This window comes from Pipistrellus hanaki, assembly GCF_964339955.1.
Source record: "Pipistrellus hanaki genome assembly, chromosome: 10".
Lineage (NCBI taxonomy): Eukaryota > Metazoa > Chordata > Mammalia > Chiroptera > Vespertilionidae > Pipistrellus > Pipistrellus hanaki.
This window is the reverse complement of record NC_140512.1, coordinates 50,989,280-51,009,533: the sequence shown is the minus strand read 5'-3', so window position 1 is coordinate 51,009,533 and position 20,254 is coordinate 50,989,280. Positions and strand designations below refer to the sequence as shown.

Below are 20,254 nucleotides of genomic sequence, written 5' to 3'. Positions count from 1 at the left end.
CTTCTTCCTTTTCCTCTGTTTTACAAAGATTTTGATTTTGAATTAAAGCAATAGGTAAAAGTCACTTTTTGATAGTAATTGCTAATCAGATGCCTCCTTAAAACTCTACTAGTGTCCCAGTATACGATTTGTGCACATTGAAAGGAAATTAATTTGAAGAAATATTTTAATGTCGTTATTCGCCCTTTCTCTATAATAGAAGTGTCAACCAAATTCACAATTGACAATGACAGATCGAAACACACATGTGCGATTGGCACCATGGAGAGCTTTATATGTATCACATATGCACGGGTCAACTTAGCATTTTATATAGAGAGAATAAACTTGCTCAATTAGACCTTCTTTCTGATTTAGCTAAACTTTTTCCAGCCCAGTGAAGCATCCCACTTCTCTTTCAGGCAATTGTCAGCAACAGAGCAGTAAATATCAACACGAAGCAGATTATTATTGTAGATCACACAGGGAGAACAAAGGTTAAAATATTTAACTGCAGAAGTGTTTGACTATATTCTGCGCAGTGAGAAAACCTGAAGTCGTTTTCAAAGTCCACCATTTTTACTGCTTTTCAGCTGGGTCAAGTTTCTAAACTTTCTAAATCTCCATTTTCCGGTTAATGAAAAGAAAATAGGATTCCATCGAGTCTATCTACCTACTCCAGGACCTCTGTGAAGATCAAATGAGATGAGGCATGGGAAAACACTTCACAGACATTTGGTTAAAGTAAAATGTTTGCACCTGGTTATAAAGCAAGTCATGTTCCTGGGCTGAAGAAATTCCAAGGAGGCTAGTCTCTAGGGAGAGGAAGCAGGCGTTGCTACATGGCGTCATTACCCACGCCCATAGCAACCGTGTCCAGGCTGGGCTGAGCTGTGGGTACATTTTGTGCCAGAGGGTCTTGGCAGCATCAGCTGTGATTTGGTGGGCTGTCGTTCTTGGGTGGTGGTGGGGCCTGTGTCTCACTTTGGGGAAGCCAATTGTTGCTTTGTGGGTGCCAGGTCCACAGTGCTATATCTTTGTAAATGGCCAGTGCGTGTCACAGCAGCTCCTGTGAGCATCGACCCCCTGGTGGTCAGCGCATGTCATAGCAACTGATGGGACAGATAATTAGCATATTAGCCTTTTACATGTATAGATAGTATCTGTGACTACAGTAGGCCAGTTTATGGAATGCCCATACAATGCATTTTTGAAGGGTTCTGAGATTTCAGTATCCCCGAACTACCCTCAATGGATGCCTTAAAATCTACACTTAGACATTTACTGGTATTTCTATGCATCTGTCATTACATTAGCTGAGTTTATCTTTTTAAATAGAAATATTTTTGGCATAGGTAATTACTTTAGAATGAATGACTATCATTCATTTACTATCTGTACTATGAATTGGAGCACTGATCATGTAGGGATAATACTACTACCTAAAAACTGAGAAAGGAATGACAGAAAGAGAAATTAGGGGTAACAGAAATAACTTTGTAGTTGTGTCTACACTAGTAATTATTATAGCATTAGCTCCCGTGGCAAGTTTCCTGATTCTTAGGAATATGAACAGCTATCTGAACGGGTAAATATTTGAGAACAGACTAACATTGGTATGCCCTTTCTTCCTTTCTTGGCCTCTCGTCTAAGAACTTGGTTTCTTTTTTTAAAAAGACAAACTGGGTTCTGTTGAAATATGTAGGGTCTCCTACCCCAAAAATATAAAAAATCAGTTAAGAAACCATCTTGGACATACCTATACTTTGACCTAGAATTGATGGATTTAAACTAAGACATAAATTTTAAAAATATATTATTTTTCATATCTATGGAAAGAAATTCAATTATATATCAAGAGAAGAGAAAGTAATAGAAACAGTACTGAAATGAAATGTGAATTCTAGACCTGTCCCTCCCTCAAACTGGCCATGTAATCTTAAAAACAAGTAGCTTAATCTCTGGAATTCCTGACATTCTTTTACATTCCCTCTCCCAGGTAAGGTGGAAGGTAACATTGACCATCCTGTCCCCAGGATGAGAACCCCTGTAGGATAACATCTATAAGAATACTTTATATACTGTACATTGTAATATACAAATACAATAAGGATGACATTCCTCTTGATTAGATGGTTCACTGTTGACATTGAAATCAGAGTACCCAATTTCTTTCAGCTCCCAAAGTATGATTCAGAGGTTTAGCAAATACCAACAAAGACACTTTTCAGAAACCCGTAAGAGACCAATCCAGGAAGCAATTCATCCCAGGAGCACTGGTTTGAATAGAAACAGCTTCAGAGTGACATCCTTGAAGTGTACTGTGAGCAAGCCAACTTCCAGTTGGACAGAGAAGCCAAGGATACCAACAGAAGGTCTTTTTATTTTTATTTTTAGGATTTTAATAAATACAAGTATAGCTTTTACTGTATCATCATTAATGAATCCTATGAAATTTAGAATTTAGGGGAACTGCTTTTGTAAACAGGGATAATGAATAGTCATTTTATTCCAGTCTCTGAAAAATATTTGTCTTATTTAATTTCTATAAAAGTTGAATACAGAAGACAATTATTTCAGTTTGATATAGCCTTGAAAAAGAGATCTATTTAATTGACTTATTCCCAATATCCTTGTGGATTTTATTATTACTGCTTCGATTCCATTAGTTGTAGCAATACCTCCTTGTTATTGATGCCTATCAATGTATAGAATAAAAAAGCAATGAACTGCTGGTACAGCACAGGTGATTCTCAGAATCATTGTGCTAAGTGAAAGAAGCAGACATAGAAAAGTAAATATTACATGATGTGTACTCATTCATCAAAACAGATTAATTAGGAAGCTTTCCTTATCCATCCCTAAGTATGATTCAAAGTCCCTCTTCTGGAATCCTATATTATATACCCTGCCTTATCTCTATAGAAAGATGATGCTTTACTTTTTTCTCTCTAGTCCTGTTAGCATATTAAAAACACAGACTATATTTTAATATATATACATATATTATTGATTTTTAACAGAAAGGGAGAGAGATAGAGAGCTAGAAACGTCGATGAGAGAGAAACATCAACCAGCTGCCTCTTGCACACCCCCTACCGGGGATGTGCCTGCAACCAAGGTACATGCCCTTGACCGGAATCGAACCTGGGACCTTTCAGTCCACAGGCCGACGCTCTATCCACTGAGCCAAACCGGCTTTGGCAACACAGACTATATTTTTCATTCCTATTTACCAAATCAAGTATAATGTCAGATTCAGAATAAGCATTCAGTGAATGGCAGAGGAATGGCTTTTCAAGAAACTGGAGATGAGTTCATTTCAGTTGCCAGCATTGCCAGATGCTGTGTCATCCATTCCCTCATTCATTATCAAAGTCCTGCTACCTCAAGGAGTACTTAAGCCATTTGTTTCCTTTCTTTTTACCTTTTTTTAAAAAGCTTTATTGTGGAAATTTCAAACATAAAAGTAAAGAGACTGGTGTAGTGAACCCACAGATGTCCATCACCCACCATCAATAGTTATCAACATCCTGCTATTCTTGTTTCATCTATATTCCCACCACTTATTTTTATGCTAAAGTATTTAAAGCAAATTCAACAAATACTATCATTTGCCCATAAATAGCTCAGTGTGTATCTCTAAGTAAACATTTTTTCAAATCTTAATGTATTTCTTGCTTTTATTCTAAGCATGTTCTTCTTTTCTTATTCTGTCTGCACGACAATTTAGCCATTATAATTGTAAGTACTGCTGCCATATTCTTTAAAATGTCTACTAGCCCTCCTTCATGCTCTACTTGGGGTTCGTTTTTCCCCTCTCCCTATATATTGAAATGTTTAATTGTGTTAAAATACACATAACATAAAATGTACCATCTTAACTATTCTTTTTTTTTTTTAAATATATTTTATTGATTTTTTACAGAGAGGAAGGGAGAGAGATAGAGAGCTAGAAACGTCGATGAGAGAGAAACATCAACCAGCTGCCTCTTGCACACCCCCTACCAGGGATGTGCTGGCAACCAACATACATGCCCTTGACCGGAATCGAACCTGGGACCTTTTAGTCCACAGACCGACGCTCTACCGCTGAGCCAAACTGGTTTCGGCCCATCTTAACTATTCTTAAGTATAAAGTTCAACAATGTTACACACATTCACATTGTTGTGCACATAATCTCCAGAATTTTTTTCATCTTGCAAAACTGAAATTCCATCCCCATTAAACAGCAACTCCCCATTTCCCCTTCCCCCAGCTATCCTGCTTTTAACTCTATGACCTTGGCTAGTCTAGATAGCTCATATTAATGGCACCAGTGATTTGGAAGAAGAGTACAGTCTTTTTCTTTTTTTAATATGTTTTTTATTGATTTTAGAGAGAGAGGAAGGGAGAGGGATAAAGAGAGAGAAACATCAATGATAGAGAAACATCAATCGGTGGCCTCCTACACACTCCCCCTCCCCCCCAGTGTGGATTGAGCCTGGCATGTGCCCTACCAACCGGGAATTAAACCAGTGATCTGGCTCATGGATCAGTGCTCAACCACTGAGCAACACCAGCCAGCCAGTCTTTGTCTTTTTGTTGCTACCTTAATGCAGGTGTCAGTTTCCTTTGTTTTTAAGGATGAATAGTATTGCATTATGTGCATAAACCACATTTTGTTTATCCATTTATGCAGTGGGCACGTGGGTTGCTTCCACTTTTGGGCTACTGTGAGTAATGCTGCCGTGAACATGCCTGTACAAGTAACCTTTTGAGACTCTGCTTCCAATTTTGGGGGGCATTTACCCAGAAGGGGAATTGCTATCTCATAAAGTAGTTCTATTTTTAATTGTTGAGGCACTACTGTACTGTTTTCCACAGCGGAAATGTACTATTTTACATTCCTACCAGCAGTGCATAAGGATTCTAATTTCTCCATAGCCTTGCCAATATTGGGTTATTTTCTGGTTTTTTGGATAACAGCCATCTTAATGGGTGTGCAGTAGAATAAGTAATTTTTAACTAGACTTTATTTTTTAGAGCAGTTTGATAAACACTTTTTTAAAATATTATAATTTTATTATTACAATTAAGAAAATAAATATTTCCTTTACATCATCTAACAAAGAAGAGATTTCTAACCTGCTCTTCCCATCATTTTCTTCATGTCTCTACTCTTCCATGTTTTCAGATTAGAAGCTGTAGAGCCACCCCTGATTCTTCTTCTCTCACCCCATATTGAATTTATTAGAAAAGCCCCACATATAACTAGGATTCCCTCACACACATTTCTCACCCTCTGGCCATGGCCACCACCCTGGTCCAAGCTATCGCCTTCTCTCCTGGATTATTTCACTAACCATCCAAGAGATAAGGTTGCTATTTCAATAACCTCCCTGCTTGTCCAACCTTGTCCCTGTTTAATATATTCTTACCTCAGCCACCAGCATGATCCTATTTAGACAAATACAACACTCCTCTGCTCAAAGCCTTGAAGTTACTCCCCATTTCACACTCAATAAAAATTAAAGTTCTTACAGTGGCCTCTGAGGCCCTATGTAAACCGGGCCCAGGTTACATCCATGTACCTGTCTGAGCTCTCTTCTCTTTCCCTACATTCATTCTCCATTAGCCATTGTGCCATTGCTTGGTGTGTGTGTGTGTGTGTGTGTGTGTGTGTGTGTGTGTGAACACACTGCCGTACTCCCAGCTCAGGGTTTTGCACTTCCTATTCCCCTTGTCAAGAATGCTCTTTCCTCTGAAAGCTATTTGACTCGCTCTCTTACTCCTTTGACACATCACCATCACAGGGAGGCTGTCTCTGAACACCTTTTTAAAAATAGAAATCAACCTTTTCCTCAAGAATTTTCTGTTTTCTTCCCCAGCTTTACTCTATCCCATAAATTTCATCATTATCTAACATTACATATTTACTTGTTTGTTTGTTTTCTGCCCCTGTAATAAAAGAGTAATATGCAAATTAACCACCACTCCAATATGCCCACCAGCCATTCAGGAGTGAGTATGCAAATTAACCCAATCAAGATGGCTGCGACTATGGAGAGAGCAGGAGGGAGGCTTGGGTTTCCCCGGTGATGGAAGAAGCCAAGCTTTCCACCTGCCCTGCCAGCCTAGGTCTCCACTCCAGGCTCCAAAGTTTCAATTATAGAAGATAAATAAGTCCTAACAGAAATGGATGCAGCCTTGGAGCGAGCAGAAGGCTTAGTTCTGCTCCAGGCTACAAAGTTTCAAGTGTAGAAAATAAATAAATCCCAGATACCAGGGCCTCTGCTTGGGTCACCGGGGGCCGGGGGGAGGAGGAGGCAGGAGGGTATGGCTGGCCTGAAAACCATCACAGGCCCCTCGCCCAGGCCACCCCACACACCAAGGGAACCCCCACCCTGATCTGGGACATCCTTCAGGGCAAACCAGCTGGCCCCCACCCATGCACCAGGCCTCTAGCCTATCTAATAAAAAGAGTAATATGCAGATTAACTATCACTCCAACACACATGATGGCTGCCCCATGTGGTCAAAGATCCTGCCCCCATGTGGACACAAGATAGCCACCACAAGATGGCCAGCAGGGGAGGGCAGTTGTGAGGGACCAGGCCTGCAAAGGAGGGCAGTTGGGGGTGATCAGGCCTTCAGGGGATGGCAGTTAGGGGTGACCAGGCTGGCAGAGGAGGGAAGTTGGATGCAAACAGGCTGGCAGGAGAGCAGTTAGACATCAATCAGGCTGGCAGAGGAGTGGTTAAGGGGTGAGCAAACTGGCAGGCAGAAGCGGTTAGGGACAATCAGGAAGGCAGGCAAGTGAGCAGTTGGGAGCCAGCAGTCCTGGATTGTGAGAGGGATCCCAGATTGGAGAGGATGCAGGCTGGGCTGAGGGACACCCCCAACCCCCAATGCATGAATTTCATGCACTGGGCCTCTAAGAATAAGCTTCAGATAGAATTCTTGGTACATATGGCTCAATAAATACTTATTGAATCAATTCAATTTCTACATCAATGCATATTTTTGTGGTTGTCCCCAGATCTGCATAACAACCTGAAAGGCAAAATGAGACAATCTGCATCTTTCCCAAGCAAGAAGACTGGTATAAATTGGACAGATGATGAAAAAAGCATCTACAGGGATAAAAAAATAGCCCAAACTGAAGAAATATTGCAATATTTGATCCCTATCATGGAAAGCACTACAAACGTGAGAACCAATCAGATAAAACGAATTTTCAGTCCTCGCAACAACTTCCAAATCCAAAATCAAATGTAAGTCAATACAATTTTGTCATTATTAACTATTTTATACATTATTTTCTAAGGAAACAAAACTAATTAATTCATCATCTTAAGAAAGAAACATGGGTGGGCAAGGTGGGGGGAAAGGAGACACCCACAAATATGTCAACATTAAAAAGGTTTAATAAAAAAAATGAATAAACAAACGTGTAAATAGAATGGTCGCAGCTACACCACATTGGACACAGGAACAAAGACCCAAAGCCATATGAAAATATTGACTATGTGAGGGAGTAAGTTATCTGGCCTTACTTGATTGTTTATCACATGAAAACACTCATTAATTTGAATCTGTGAATAAAGTATTCATTAATAAAGTATGAACATAGATTGACCTGAAATTTCTCAGATGGATTTAAACTAACAATCCTAGCCCTGACCGGTTTGGCTCAGTGGATAGAATGTCGGTCTATGGACTGAAGGTTCCCCGGTTTGATTCCGGTCAAGGCATGTACCTTAGTTGCGGGCACATCCCCATTATGTGCGGGAGGCAGCTGATAGGTGTTTCTCTCTCATCGATGTTTCTAACTCTCAATCTCTCTCCCTTTTTCTCTGTAAAAAATCAAAAAAATATATTTTAAAAATAAAAAATAAACTAAAACTCCTAGGGGACAACTTGAGTTACTTTAGCTTATTGATACTCATAGGAAAACAAAAGTGTTGAGACCAGACTTCTTTTAAAGATTAAAAAAAAAAAAAAAATGAAACCTATATAAATAAAAGTAAGACAATGACAAGCTGAAAATAAGAAATATAATACTAATATTACCAACAAATTTTGAAAAACTGCTTTCTATATGCTAGATACAGTTCTGTGTTTACACATACATTTTACCTTCTACACATGAGGAAACTGAGGTACAAAGAAGTTAACTTATGTGTTCAAGGTCACACAGCTAGAAGGTAGCAGAATTGGAGTCAATCCAACTAGACATTCTGAGTCCAGAGACTTTTATCACAATGCTTTGACATTTCTTCTTATAATATACTTCATATTCAAAGACAGCCTACAAACCAATGACAAAATTATGAATATTTCAATAGGAAAATGGGCAAATTCTATGAACCAGAAATTTACCAAGAAAAAAAAAGACATGACCAATGAACATTTTTAATTGTTCAATCTCACTTAAATTTAAAGAAGGCAAATTAAAACAATAATGAAATGCTATTTATTTTTACCTCTCACTGGAAAGAATTAATTCACTAATTGTTGGAATGTAAACTTACAGAGTTCCTTGAAGACAGTCCAACAATATAAATGAAAAATCCTTAATGTTTATGTTCATTTTAATAAGAAATTCTACTTTTAGAAATTGATCCTAAGGACAAAATAAAAACTAGGTATAGGCAACAGGATTTCTGTAGTGATGTTCATCTCAGTATTGTTTATAAGAACCAAAGAAAAGAGAAACAATTTTGAAAAAGAATAATAAAGTAGAAAGCACCAATCTATCTGATTTCAACACCCTGTGCTGGTATATGGCCACTGCAATCAAGAGAGTAGTATGGAGGAGGAACAGACATATATATCAGTGCAACGAAACAGAGAGCCCAGAAATAGACCCATACAAATGCTTGATGAATTTTAACAAAAGTGCAAAAGCAATTCAATAATGGGGAGATTGCTGGAACAATTAGATATTCATAGGCAAAAAAAAAAAAAAAAAAGGAATTTGACCTAAACTCATCTCTTATACAAAAGTAATAATAATAATTGAAAATGGATCATGGATTTAACTGCACAACATAAATTTATAAGACTTCTAGAAAAAAATAGGAACTCTTTATAGAAATTGGGCAAAAAGCATAATCCATAAAGAAAAGTAAATGTTAGACTTCTTCAAAATAACAGTGTTTGCCCTTCAAAAGACACAGTTAAAAGGATAAAAACCTATAAAATTGGGGGGGAAATATTTGCAAATCGCCTAAAAAGACTGGTATGTTGCCCGGCCAGCATGAGTGGTGACCTGTGTTCCAGGAGGTCACAGTTCAGTTCGAGGTCAGGGCACATGCCCAGGTTGTGGGCTCAATCCCAAGTATGGTGTGTGGAGGAGGCAGCCAGTCAGTGATTCTCTATCATCATTGATGTTTTTATCTCTCTCTCTCCCTCTCCCTTCCTCTCTAAGAGAGAGAGAGAGAGAGAGAGAGAGAGAGAGAGAGAGAGAGAGAGAGAGAGAGAGAGACTGGTACCTAAATTAAAGAAGTCTCAAAATGTAACAGTATAAATATTTCATTCAGAAAATGAGCAAAATGTAGGAAGAACACATTTCACCAAACAGAGCATACAGATGGCATATAACCACACAAAAACATGTTCCACATCATGAACTATTAGGGAAATGCAAATTAAAGCTGCAATGAGAGAGCTGCACACTATAAGAATGGCTAAAATTAAAAAATAGGGCAACACTGTGCCAGGGCCTGCCTGGCAGGTTGAACCGGGCTGAGGTAGGGAGGTGGGAATTGAGAAAAGAAAGAGAGACAGGAAAGCGGGGTAGGGAGGACTACAAGTCATCAAGGAACTGTAGCAAGTTTATTCACTGCGCAATGCTTTTTAGACACAAGGCACTAATTAGGAGGTCTGTCCAGAGGAATGTATCCTTTGTTCCTCTTAAATCTCTAAAGGACAAATTCTTAGTACAGTAAATCTCAATAAATAGTCACAGACTTCTTGGCAAGCCATGAAAGGTTGCTCTCATTCTTCTGATAATCGCCATCCAAACAAGTCAGGGAAAAACTGTTTGGGTAGGGGGCCAGCCCTGCTAGCCCCCTCAGATGCAAGGACCTTGTCAGCTTACATCCTGTCACCAACAACACTGAATGCTGAGAAGGGTGCAAAGAAATTGGGTCACCCATTGCTTGTGGGAATGTAAAGTGGCCCAGCCACTCTGGAAAACAGGTTTACAGTTTATTTAAAAACCCAATATCTATACTAATAGAAGCCTAAGTGGTTCTCACATGCAATATCATCACAAGATGGCTGCCACAAGATGGCAACATGCACACTGAGGCGGGGCCTGGTGGCTGCTCTGCACAGGGCTGCTCTGCCTAGGGTTCCCATGGTGTGGAGGAGACCCGTCCCAACGTCTCAGCTGCCTCCTGCGGCAGAGGCGGGTCCCAATGGAGGAGGTGGGTCCCAGTGGAGGAGGGCAGTTGGGCATCAATCAGGCCGGCAGGGGAGTGGTTAGGGGGTAATCAGGCTGGCAGGCAGAAGCGGTTAGAGGTAATCAGGCAGGCAGGCAGGCGAGCAGTTAGGAGCCAGTGGTCCTGGATTGTGAGAGGGATGTCTGACTGCTGATTTGCAGGATCGGGCCTAAACCGGCAGTCCGACATCCCCTGAGGGGTTCCAGATTGGAGAGGGTGCAGGCTGGGCTGAGGGACACACCCCTCGGCACAAATTTTGTGCCACAGGCCACTAGTATAGCTATAACTACCATATGACCCAGAAATTGCTCTCCTAGGCATTAATCCCAAAGAAATGAAAACTTACATTCACACAAAAACCTGGGCACGGATGTTTATAGTAGCTTAATTTGTAATAGCCACAAACTGGGAGCAATCTGCATGCCTTCCAGTGGAGGAATTAGTAACACTCTGTAGTACAGCCTGTCCATGGACTCGACTCAGCAAGAATAAGGAGTGAATGGCTGATACACAGAACAACCTGGATCAATCTTCAGAGGGTGGTGCTGGGTGAAAAAAGCCAGTCCCAGAGGTTACACATGGTAGGATTCTGCTTATATAACATTCTTGAGATAAAGTTATATAATTCAGACAATAGGTTAATGACTGCCAGGAGTTGAGGAGCTGGCCAAGGAGAAAAGAGGGGTGTGTCCATCAAAAGGGAACAGGAGGGAACTGTTCTGAACCTCAACTATGTCAATGGCTACTAGCATATCCTGATTATATTGTACTATTGTTTTTGCAAGATACTACATCTGGAGGAAACGGGGAAGGATACATGGGACCTCCCTGTATTATTTCTTCTGTCAATGAGTGCAGTCATCTCAAAACGTTTTTTGGTTTCTTGTTTTGCTTTTTATTTCAGAGAGGAAGGGAGAGGTTAGAGATAGAAACATCAATAATGAGAGAGAATCATTGATCAGCTATTTCCTGCATGCCCCACACTGGGGGTCAAGCCTACAACTCGGGCATGTGCCCTGACCAGAATTCAAACAGTGACCTCCTGGTTCATAGGTCGATGCTCAACCACTGAGCCATGCCAGCCAGGCTCAAAATTAATGTCTCAACTAAAAAAATAGTTGAGATTTTTTTGTGATGAAAAATGGGAATCTAAAGAAAGCTGAGGTATTTAAAGCAACTGCAACTTGTAATTTATAAAATCTCCTTCTCTCAAGGAAAACTCCCTTTTCTTGGATGTACAGTGATCTCTTTACTGACCATAGAGGAAACTTAGAGTGTGTATACTGAGCTCATTATAATAGAATAAACAGATTAGATTTGTGAAAAGTTAGAGGACATTTCCTTCCACTCGGTGTATAATAAGTAGCTGAGACCCAGAGTGCCCATTAATATACCAGGAAGCCTGGGGTCAGGGCAGGTTGCTGAGTAAACACAGCCTCTAGGCATTTAGAAATACATAATTGGAGGCATAACAGGGACATAGTGGTAAAAGTCTTAAGGGAGGATGAACTCACCAAAGGAGGAAAAATAGACTTACACTATTACAAGTCCCTAGGATATATGCTGGGCAAAAACTCAGGCCCTTCCTTTCTTTTCTAGGCTAAACTCAGCTCCTTACGTACACTTAAAGAGATACAGCGCATCCTGGGCGCCATGCAGCACTCTCCCTCTCATAGGCCAAAGGAGCCTCCTGGCCAGCTCCGCCGAGTGGCTCCAGTCGGTGTCCCAGAAGTCGTGTGAAAGCCTGTCCCTTTTCAGAGGACACAAGAAAAGGAAAGCGTGCTCTGCGATCAGTGCCGTGAAGACTAAAGACACGAAACCTGGCGTGGGCAAATGGGAGACCCCTTCCCCGGGCTTGGAGAAGCGCGTGACTGTTACCAAAGGCCGGAGCTCTCAAGCTGAAGAATCCAACCAGCAGCCCTCCATGCGGATAGCCCCCCCTCCAACTCAGCCTGACAGTGAGCAGCCAGCAAAGAACAAGGGACAACCCACCTTCCATCTGAAGGTCCGAAGGCAGAAATGATCTAGCTTTTTGCTGCTCTGAAGTCTGTGGGTGAAAGATAACATATGCTTACCTATTAAAAAGAAAAGAGAAAGAAAAGCCCTCTCCATCCCTCTTATCACCATTTCTCTCCCTACGCATGCATATGCACATACTAAACTATTGATAGATACTCCCTCTTCTGGAGTGAGGACATCTTTCAGAAATATAAAAGGGAATCTGGAGCCCTGATCGGTGTGGTGCAGTGGTTAGAGCATTGTCCCATGTACATACAGAAGGGTCATGGGTTCGATTCCTAGTCAAAGACAGGTACCTGAGTTGCAGGTACAGGGTGTGTGGAGAGGCAACCAATCGATGTGCTCTCACATCAATGTTTCCCTCTCTCTCTCTCCCCTCCCCTCCTTTCCTTCCCCTCCTCTCCCCTCTTCTCCACTCCTTCCTCCTTTCTGTCCAATCTCTAAAAATCAATGGGAAAAATATCCTCAGGTGAGTATTAACAAACAAAAGGGAAATCTAGAGAAAACATAGCAGATTTTAAATTGTCTTAGGTACGTATTATACTACCAAGTTTCCCCGAAAATAAGACATCCTCCAAAAATAAGACCTAGTGCATGGAAAGATAAGACATCCCCTGAAAATAAGACCTAGCGCAACTTTGGGAGAAAAAATTAATATAAGACACTGTCTTATTTTCGGGGAAACAGGGTAGTATTTAATTTTTGTCAAGATGGAAAAAAAATATTTCTGATTTCTTTCAAAATGATTTATTTATATAACACCAAAAATAAGCACTCAGGAAGGAATGACCTGTGCTATTATTGACTTCAATGTCCCTATTAGGCCCTTGAATGAATCAGTCAACAAACAACATTTCCTGAATTTTTGTTATATCTGTAGTGTGCTAAAAACAATTGGTGATTTTTTTTAAAAAAGACACTTCTCCCTCCCAGCTGGTGTGGCTCAGTGTTGTGGAACTACGAACCAGGAGGTCATAGTTTGATTCCTGGTCAGGGTACATGTCCAGGTTTTGGGCTCGATCCCCAATAGGGGGCATGAAGGATGCAGCCGATCCATGATTCTCTCTCATCATTGATGTTTCTGTCTCCCTCTCCCTCTCTGAAATCAATTAAAAAAAAAACACACATATTTTAAAAAGACATTTCTCTCTACTGGAAGATTACTGTATAATTGTACATATAAAACATACATGACTAAAATAATTGCAGAATGAGATATTACATAGTAAAATGCTAAGATTTGAACAATGTTAAAAATACTATTGCCTAACTGGTTTGGCTCAGTGGACAGAGCAACGGCCTGTGAACTGAAGGGTTCCAGATTCGATTCCAGTCAAGGGCATGTACCTTGGTTGTGGGACATCCCCAGTGACGGGTGTGCAGGAGGCAGCTGATCAATGTTTCTCTCTCATTTGATATTTCTAACTCTTTATCCCTCCCCCTTCCTCTCTGTAAAAAAAAAAAAAAAAAAAAAAAATCAATAAAATATATTTTTAAAAATTAAAAAACTATATTAAAAGATGCAAATTACAAGGAAATAAAAAGTATACAACTTGGAGAATGATGAAGTAAAACTATATTCACAAAGAAGATTGTAAATGTAGAAAATCCCTGCTGGAAGTAATAAGCAATTACAGCAAGGTTGCAAGATACAAAGTTAATGTACAAAAGACAATCACTATCTTAGACGCCAAGCAATGAATATTGAAATTAAGAACACAATGCCATTTACCTTAGCACCAAAAAAAGAAATACTTAGATGTTAATCTAATCTACTCAAGATCTATATGAGCAACACCATAAAACTCTAATGGAAAAACCTCAAGAAATGCAGGGATATTCCATGTTCATGCATAGGAAGGCTCAATATTGTCAAGAGGCCCGAACTTCCCAATTAGATCTAGAGATGCAGTGAAAACCCAATCAAAATCCTAGCAAGTTAATATTGATTGATGTGATCCTAAAATTTGTGTAGGAAGGCAAAAGATTGAGAATATCCAATGCAATGTTAAAGGGAAGGACTTAAAAACGGACTATGAAACTAGAGTAGTCAAGACAGCATGGTGTTGGCAACCTTGAGTTCTATGTTCAGCAGAAGAAAAAGGCAACGACTGAGTTTCCGCCATTGGTCTGTGCCGCCACAATGGTGCGCAGGGATGTCCCGGCTGATGCTCTGAAGAGTACCAACAATGCTGAAAAGAGGCAAACGCCAGCTTCTCATCAGGCCGTGCTCCAAAGTCATCGTCCGGTTCCTGACTGTGATGATGAAGCATGGTTACATTGGCGAATTTGAAATTATTGATGACCCCAGAGCTGGGAAAATAGTTGTGACCCTCACAAGCAGGTTGAACAAGTGTGGAGTCATCAGCCCCAGGTTTGATGGGCAACTCAAAGATCTAGAAAAATGGCAGAACAACTTGCTTGGTTTCATTGTGCTGACAACCTCAGTGGGCATCAGGGACTGTGAAGAAGCAAGACGAATACACACAGGAGGGGAAATCTTGGGATTCTTCTTCTAGGGGTGTAATACCTAGGTGGAAATAAAATGCCTCGCAGGACTCCGGTGCTTCCCTCAGTCGTTCTGAACATGGCAGGAGCTTTTGCGGCGGGGTGCGACCTTTGTGTTACTTGGTGAATGTTGTTCCCCTGAAGCGACCAAGAAAGTCTCGAGATAACTCACCCATCACGCTCATGCTCCGCAGAGGATGGTGTCTGGCCCCGGATGGTTGCATCTGGGTTGGGGTCCAGGCAGTGAAGCTGTCCCTTTCCTGGAAGGAGTGGTGCCTTTCCTGTTTTTAGCTCATTTCAGGCACTGTTGTTAACCGCCCTGAAAATGCATGGCTGTTCACTATGTATGCGGTTAGTAAGGAAGCAGGCGGGAAGACAGCTAGGGCCCACAGCTCGCGGAGTAAGACCCATCCCAAAGTAAGTTTGGATGGCACGTAAGTAGCATTTGCACAACATGTTTGTAACATGGTATTTTAACTAGTTTTACTGTAAACATGTCACAACTGTATTCCTGGAGTTGAGTGGATGAGTTTGCTGGACCACTTTCCCCGGGAAATGCTTATAAAGAGGGCAGGCTGGCTTCGGTGAAATACATGAGGGCTCCACTCCCCTTTTATAACATTTTGTGTTCAGAATGTTAAAATTTTAATATGTAATATGAAATGAGTGGAATTTTGGGGGGGAAAAAAAAAAAAAGAAGAAGAAGAAGAGCTGAGACCGGTTTGGCTCAATGGATAGAGCATCGGCTTGGGGACTGAAAGGTCCCGGGTTCGATTCTGGTCAGGGGCATGTACCTTGGTTGCGGGCATATCCCCAGTAGGGGGTGTGCAAGAGGCAGCTGATCGATGACTCTCTCTCATCGATGTTTCTAACTCTCTACTTCTCTCCCTTCCTCTCTGTACAAAATCAATAAAATATATTAAAAAAAATAATAATAAAAAAAAAAAAAGAAGAAGAAGAAGAAGAAGAAAAAAGAAAAGAAAAGAAAAAGGCAACGACTGAGGCCACTGTGAAAGGAGGACTGTGTATCCGCTCCCACCCCGTCCTCCGGCAGTCGGGTCAGCTTCCGCATGTCTTTGGCTCCCCTCACGTGGCCACCATGAGGCCTGGTGTGGCCTGGGCTCTGGAGTTGGCATCCATGCTACTGACAAGGGCAGAAGAGCGTCTAATAAGATGAAATGAAAGACATTAACTTTTCCGCTGTTATCCTGAGATCATTCAATTGTTCTCCTATAATTAGGCTTTAAGACAAGAATGATCTGCCGCCACCACCAAAAAGCGTTTCATCTTTACGGCAGAGGGGTAAGCACCGTTTCTACGCATAGAAGGAGTCCGCTTGTTAAGTCATTTTTTCCACCCAAAACAAATACTTTTCCACCCCAAACGAAGATCTTTACTGTGGCTGAATTCATTACTTTCAGAAACATGTTAGAAACTCTAATTGGCAATTTCTCTTTGAAATAAACTGTAAACAGAGGAACAATGGTCCCTTTGTTGAAGTTTGGCCATCTTCACTCCTCACCACCAAGCCTGGTAAGAGCCTCTGTTCTCCACACACATAGGCAGACCATTGGCCCAAACGGTGGTCCCCAGACCAGCCTCTGCGGACACCATCCCCTCTACTCTAGTGGGGGGATGTGTGGAGAGGATTATTCATGGCTGAGGACCTGGGCCCGAGTCTCCCGGGGACAAACTAGGAGAGTGAGGTGTTTTGCTCAAAGAAACAACAGATGGCCAATCCAACCGGTGGGATGATACAGTCCCTCGCGAAGGTAACCACTGTTCTGAAGGTAGCTGCGCTGAGCAGGGCAGGGCCACACCCTGGGCAGGAGCCTGTTCTCGAAGCCACGCCCCCGGAGCGCTCCACTGGAAATACATGAAATGGTAAGACAGCAACAGTTTCTCTTGCTGTCTTATCACTGAGTCCCTGGCAGTGGGGTAATAAATACCTTAGGTGAGGCCCATTTCTCTGACTCAGCTTGTCTGTGCTGACCAAGCACGGGCTCAAGGGAGCCGACGGGGCGGGACTCCCTATAACTTCTGTGAGTGGGGCCAGCCCTCAGTGCTCCCAGGAAAACTCCAGACCAGGGGAGGAGCCTCCCCTGGAGGGGACACTGAGTCCTGACTGCAGCCTGACTCGCCGCTGTGGGAGGGACTGGCACTCCTTGGTCTCCCCTGTTGTATAGGGGCAGGTGGGGCCTAGAGTAGCCAGGGCTCATGGACTAGTCTCCTCTGCCTGCAATGGGCCGTTTAGGTTGCCCCAAAGCACAAATAATACCACTTTCTAGACGTGCAAGCAGGGAACAGCACAGAGGGGACTGTTATGTTCAGCCAGGCCTCCCTTGCCCTGCCCACCGATGGCTGGCCTGGCTGCCAGGCATTGTTTGCTTTGAAAGCCCAGCAGTCCACGGGGTTCCAAGCAGGCAGCGTGGTCCCCTGGTCCTACCAGCCAGAGGCCAGTACCCTTGAAGCCGTGGAGGGCCCTCAACTGCCACACAGGAACCTGTCCAGCTTGTCCTGGGATGGCGCTCTGGTGGCAGCCACCACTGGATGTTAGCAGGCCAACATGGTTTTAAGGAGGAAGAACCAGCCACATGCTTTTCTGCCCAGGCTGAAGGATGTTGTTATGTTGTGAAAGATTAACGAGTTTACACAGCCTATAACGCCCTCAAGGCACCTGTCATAAAGGCCATAATGGCTCATCCTCAAGGACAAGACACCGGCCAAACGTGGGTCAAAATCCAAACCCCACTGACGAATGCCAAAGGCATCTCTGAAAGGACAGCAGAACGGAGAGGGAAATAATGGTGGTTTGAAGGAAAACACTCATCTATGGGGCAGCCCAAGCTTGCTTTCCCAAGCAGGTGCGGGCGGGATAGAAGTGTGAGAACCGAAGAGAGGGAGGGAGTAAATTCTTGAAAAGTATAATAGTACACATGAATGAAACAGGCTGTAATGATGAAGGCACCCCTAAAATCTCTGACGGACACCCTGCTGCAGACATTGGTAGATAGAGTGTCAGCCTGCGGACTGAAGGTCCCAGGTTCGATTCAGGTCAAGGACAGCTGATCGATGTTTCTCTCTCATCGATGTTTCTAACTCTCTCTCCCTATCCCTTCCTCTCTGTAAAAAATCCATAAAATATATTTAAGGACTTGTACGCATGCATATAAGCACACCAATGAACACAAGGCACTGGGGGTGGGATGAGGGCACGCAACAGGAGGTAGGGGAGGCTGGGGGAAGGTCAATGGGGAAAAAGAAGGTATATGTACTAATATATGCAATTCTTTAAACAATAAATATATATATATATATATTTTTAAACTTTTCCCTGTGAAAAATAATAAAGGGTCAGAGGTCAATTCCAGGAAGGCAGCTTGAGGCACTTCCCACACACTGCCCAGAGAGAATACCATAGCTGGTATTTAAAAAAAAAAAAAAAAAAAAAAAAAAAAATTGTCCTAAGGACATACAACATGTGAAGAAACATCCATTCAAGAAAACCTACTGAATCAGTAAGGCCAGTGAGAGTCTATAGCCTGTGGCCGAGAACACAGGCACTATAAGCCCCCACCCTTCCCCAGGCGAGGGCTGCCGTGCTCCCCTGGAGGGGCAACTGCTAGCATTTTTCAGTGCCCACCTCGGCGGTGCAGAGGCTAAATGCCAGGCCAGTACAGCCACGAAGCCAGGGCCTCCCCACCTCCCTCCGCCCAGCCCCAAGACGAGGGCTCTTCCCAGAGTCAGCAGCCACGGGTGCAGGAGCCTGGCCTTTGTCCGAGCGTGGCCACAGGGCGGGGTTCCCCGGAGGGGGAGGCGAGCTGAAGGCCGGAAGCTGCCCTGCCGGTTGGGCACCAGAAGTGTCGCTGGAGGAGCAGCTCACTCCCCGGGCAGCTGCACAGGAGGCTCAGGTATTGCCCCAGGGGGAGAGGCACATGCCAAGGAGGCCCCCAAAGGAGAGCTCCCCGGGCCAGCGGCCTTGTTTGTGTGGAGATGGTCATAGCTGAGGGCACTGTCAGAATCAGTGGAGATTGTGGTTACACAACCGGGAGGAAGCTAAGGGCCCGATAAGAGCTGCCTGCTGAACCAGAGGCCAGCCGTGTGGCCAGAGGGAACTTGTTAGCCAGCAATAGCCCCCCTGCAGTTAAAAAGTATGCGTTTTCATTTCCAGTTAAAAATGACAAAGGGAACACACTTAATTTTGCTTCTTCTCTAAAACCCACTGAAATAATCATTTTTATTTTTTTAAGAAAAAGGCTGCAAGGGTGAAAACAGGAGGAGAGGCTATTTTGGAAACTAGGGAGCAAAATGACTTTAAACTTCTCGCCAAGAACATGAGAGCTAGATGGAATGCAACAAGGCTTTCAAAGTGATGAGGCAAAATACCTTTGGCCTAAAATCCTATACTCTCATCTAATTTTGATGAATGGTGTTTAAAGGTAGAAAAAAATAAGTCAAGAAAAGCCTTTGATGCTGGAAATAGGTGGTCCCACAGGACGAGGCAAAAGGAAGCCAGGGCGGTGAAGAGAGTGTCAGGTGGCGCCCCGGCCCGGCCTGGAGCCGGTGGGAGGCACTGGGCAGCCTTTCTCAGGAAGAGATCGAAAACGAGGCAGACACATTTCTCCAAAAAGATTTGATGAAGACGAGGTTTGGGATAGTGTCAAGTACATTGAAAACCAACCAAACAAAAAAAGGTAATTATCTCCAAGGCAGACAAAAAGTTATGCAGAAAGGAAAAAGAACTCATTTTTCACACGGCTCAGCTTCTGCATATAGTATTCACATAGTCACAATGTTGTGGACACTGAGTATTGGTTTACACGAAATTATAACCAATTTGGAAGCGGGAGGGGAAAAGGACTTATACTTGTGGAACGTGGAGTCGGGGAGAAGAAAGCTAAATCTTTATCTTCTACAGGAGAGGGTCAATAGGTTACACCTGAGAGGGGGAAAAATCAAGAAGTACCAATATACTCAGGTTATTTCCCAACCTTCTCTCATGATGAGAATCACCTGGTGGAGTTGTTAAAACACAGATTCCTGAATCCCAACTAAGAAGTGCTAAACTAGAATTTTTGAGAACATATAGGTAAAATTGCATACCTAACTTAGTGCTCTGTATATAACATCTGTCTTAGAGCACTAGTTAAGTATACAATTTTACCTATATGTTCCCAAAAATCCTAGTTTAGCACTTCTTAGTTGGGATTCAGGAATCTGTGTTTTAACAACTCCACCAGGTGATTCTCATCATGAGAGAAGGTTGGGAAACACTGACCTAAGGGATCCGTTAAAACAGGCGAAAGCACTTATC

The 20,254-nt window shown here is 42.5% G+C and overlaps 1 protein-coding gene and 1 pseudogene across 5 annotated transcripts in view; both read left to right on the top strand.

Annotated features, from left to right (window-relative positions):
* Positions 1-13,904, top strand: part of AGBL3 (AGBL carboxypeptidase 3) — a 61,802-nt gene extending 47,898 nt beyond the window's left edge. For 3 of the 4 annotated variants that reach the window (XM_084896573.1, XM_084896569.1, XM_084896567.1), the window contains 3 exons: positions 2,158-2,354; positions 7,002-7,236; positions 12,013-13,904. In XM_084896573.1, the coding sequence (XP_084752699.1) occupies positions 2,158-2,354; positions 7,002-7,236; positions 12,013-12,436 (856 nt within the window). In that variant the 3' untranslated portion in view covers positions 12,437-13,904. The remainder of the gene's footprint in view (positions 1-2,157; positions 2,355-7,001; positions 7,237-12,012) is intronic. The other variant, XM_084896568.1, reaches the window with a different exon arrangement.
* Positions 13,905-13,928: 24 nt separating this feature from the next.
* LOC311628960 (small ribosomal subunit protein uS8-like) lies at positions 13,929-15,023 on the top strand (annotated as a pseudogene). Its single transcript has one exon. The product of its transcript is annotated as a small ribosomal subunit protein uS8-like (transcript).
* The last annotated feature ends 5,231 nt before the right edge of the window (positions 15,024-20,254 follow it).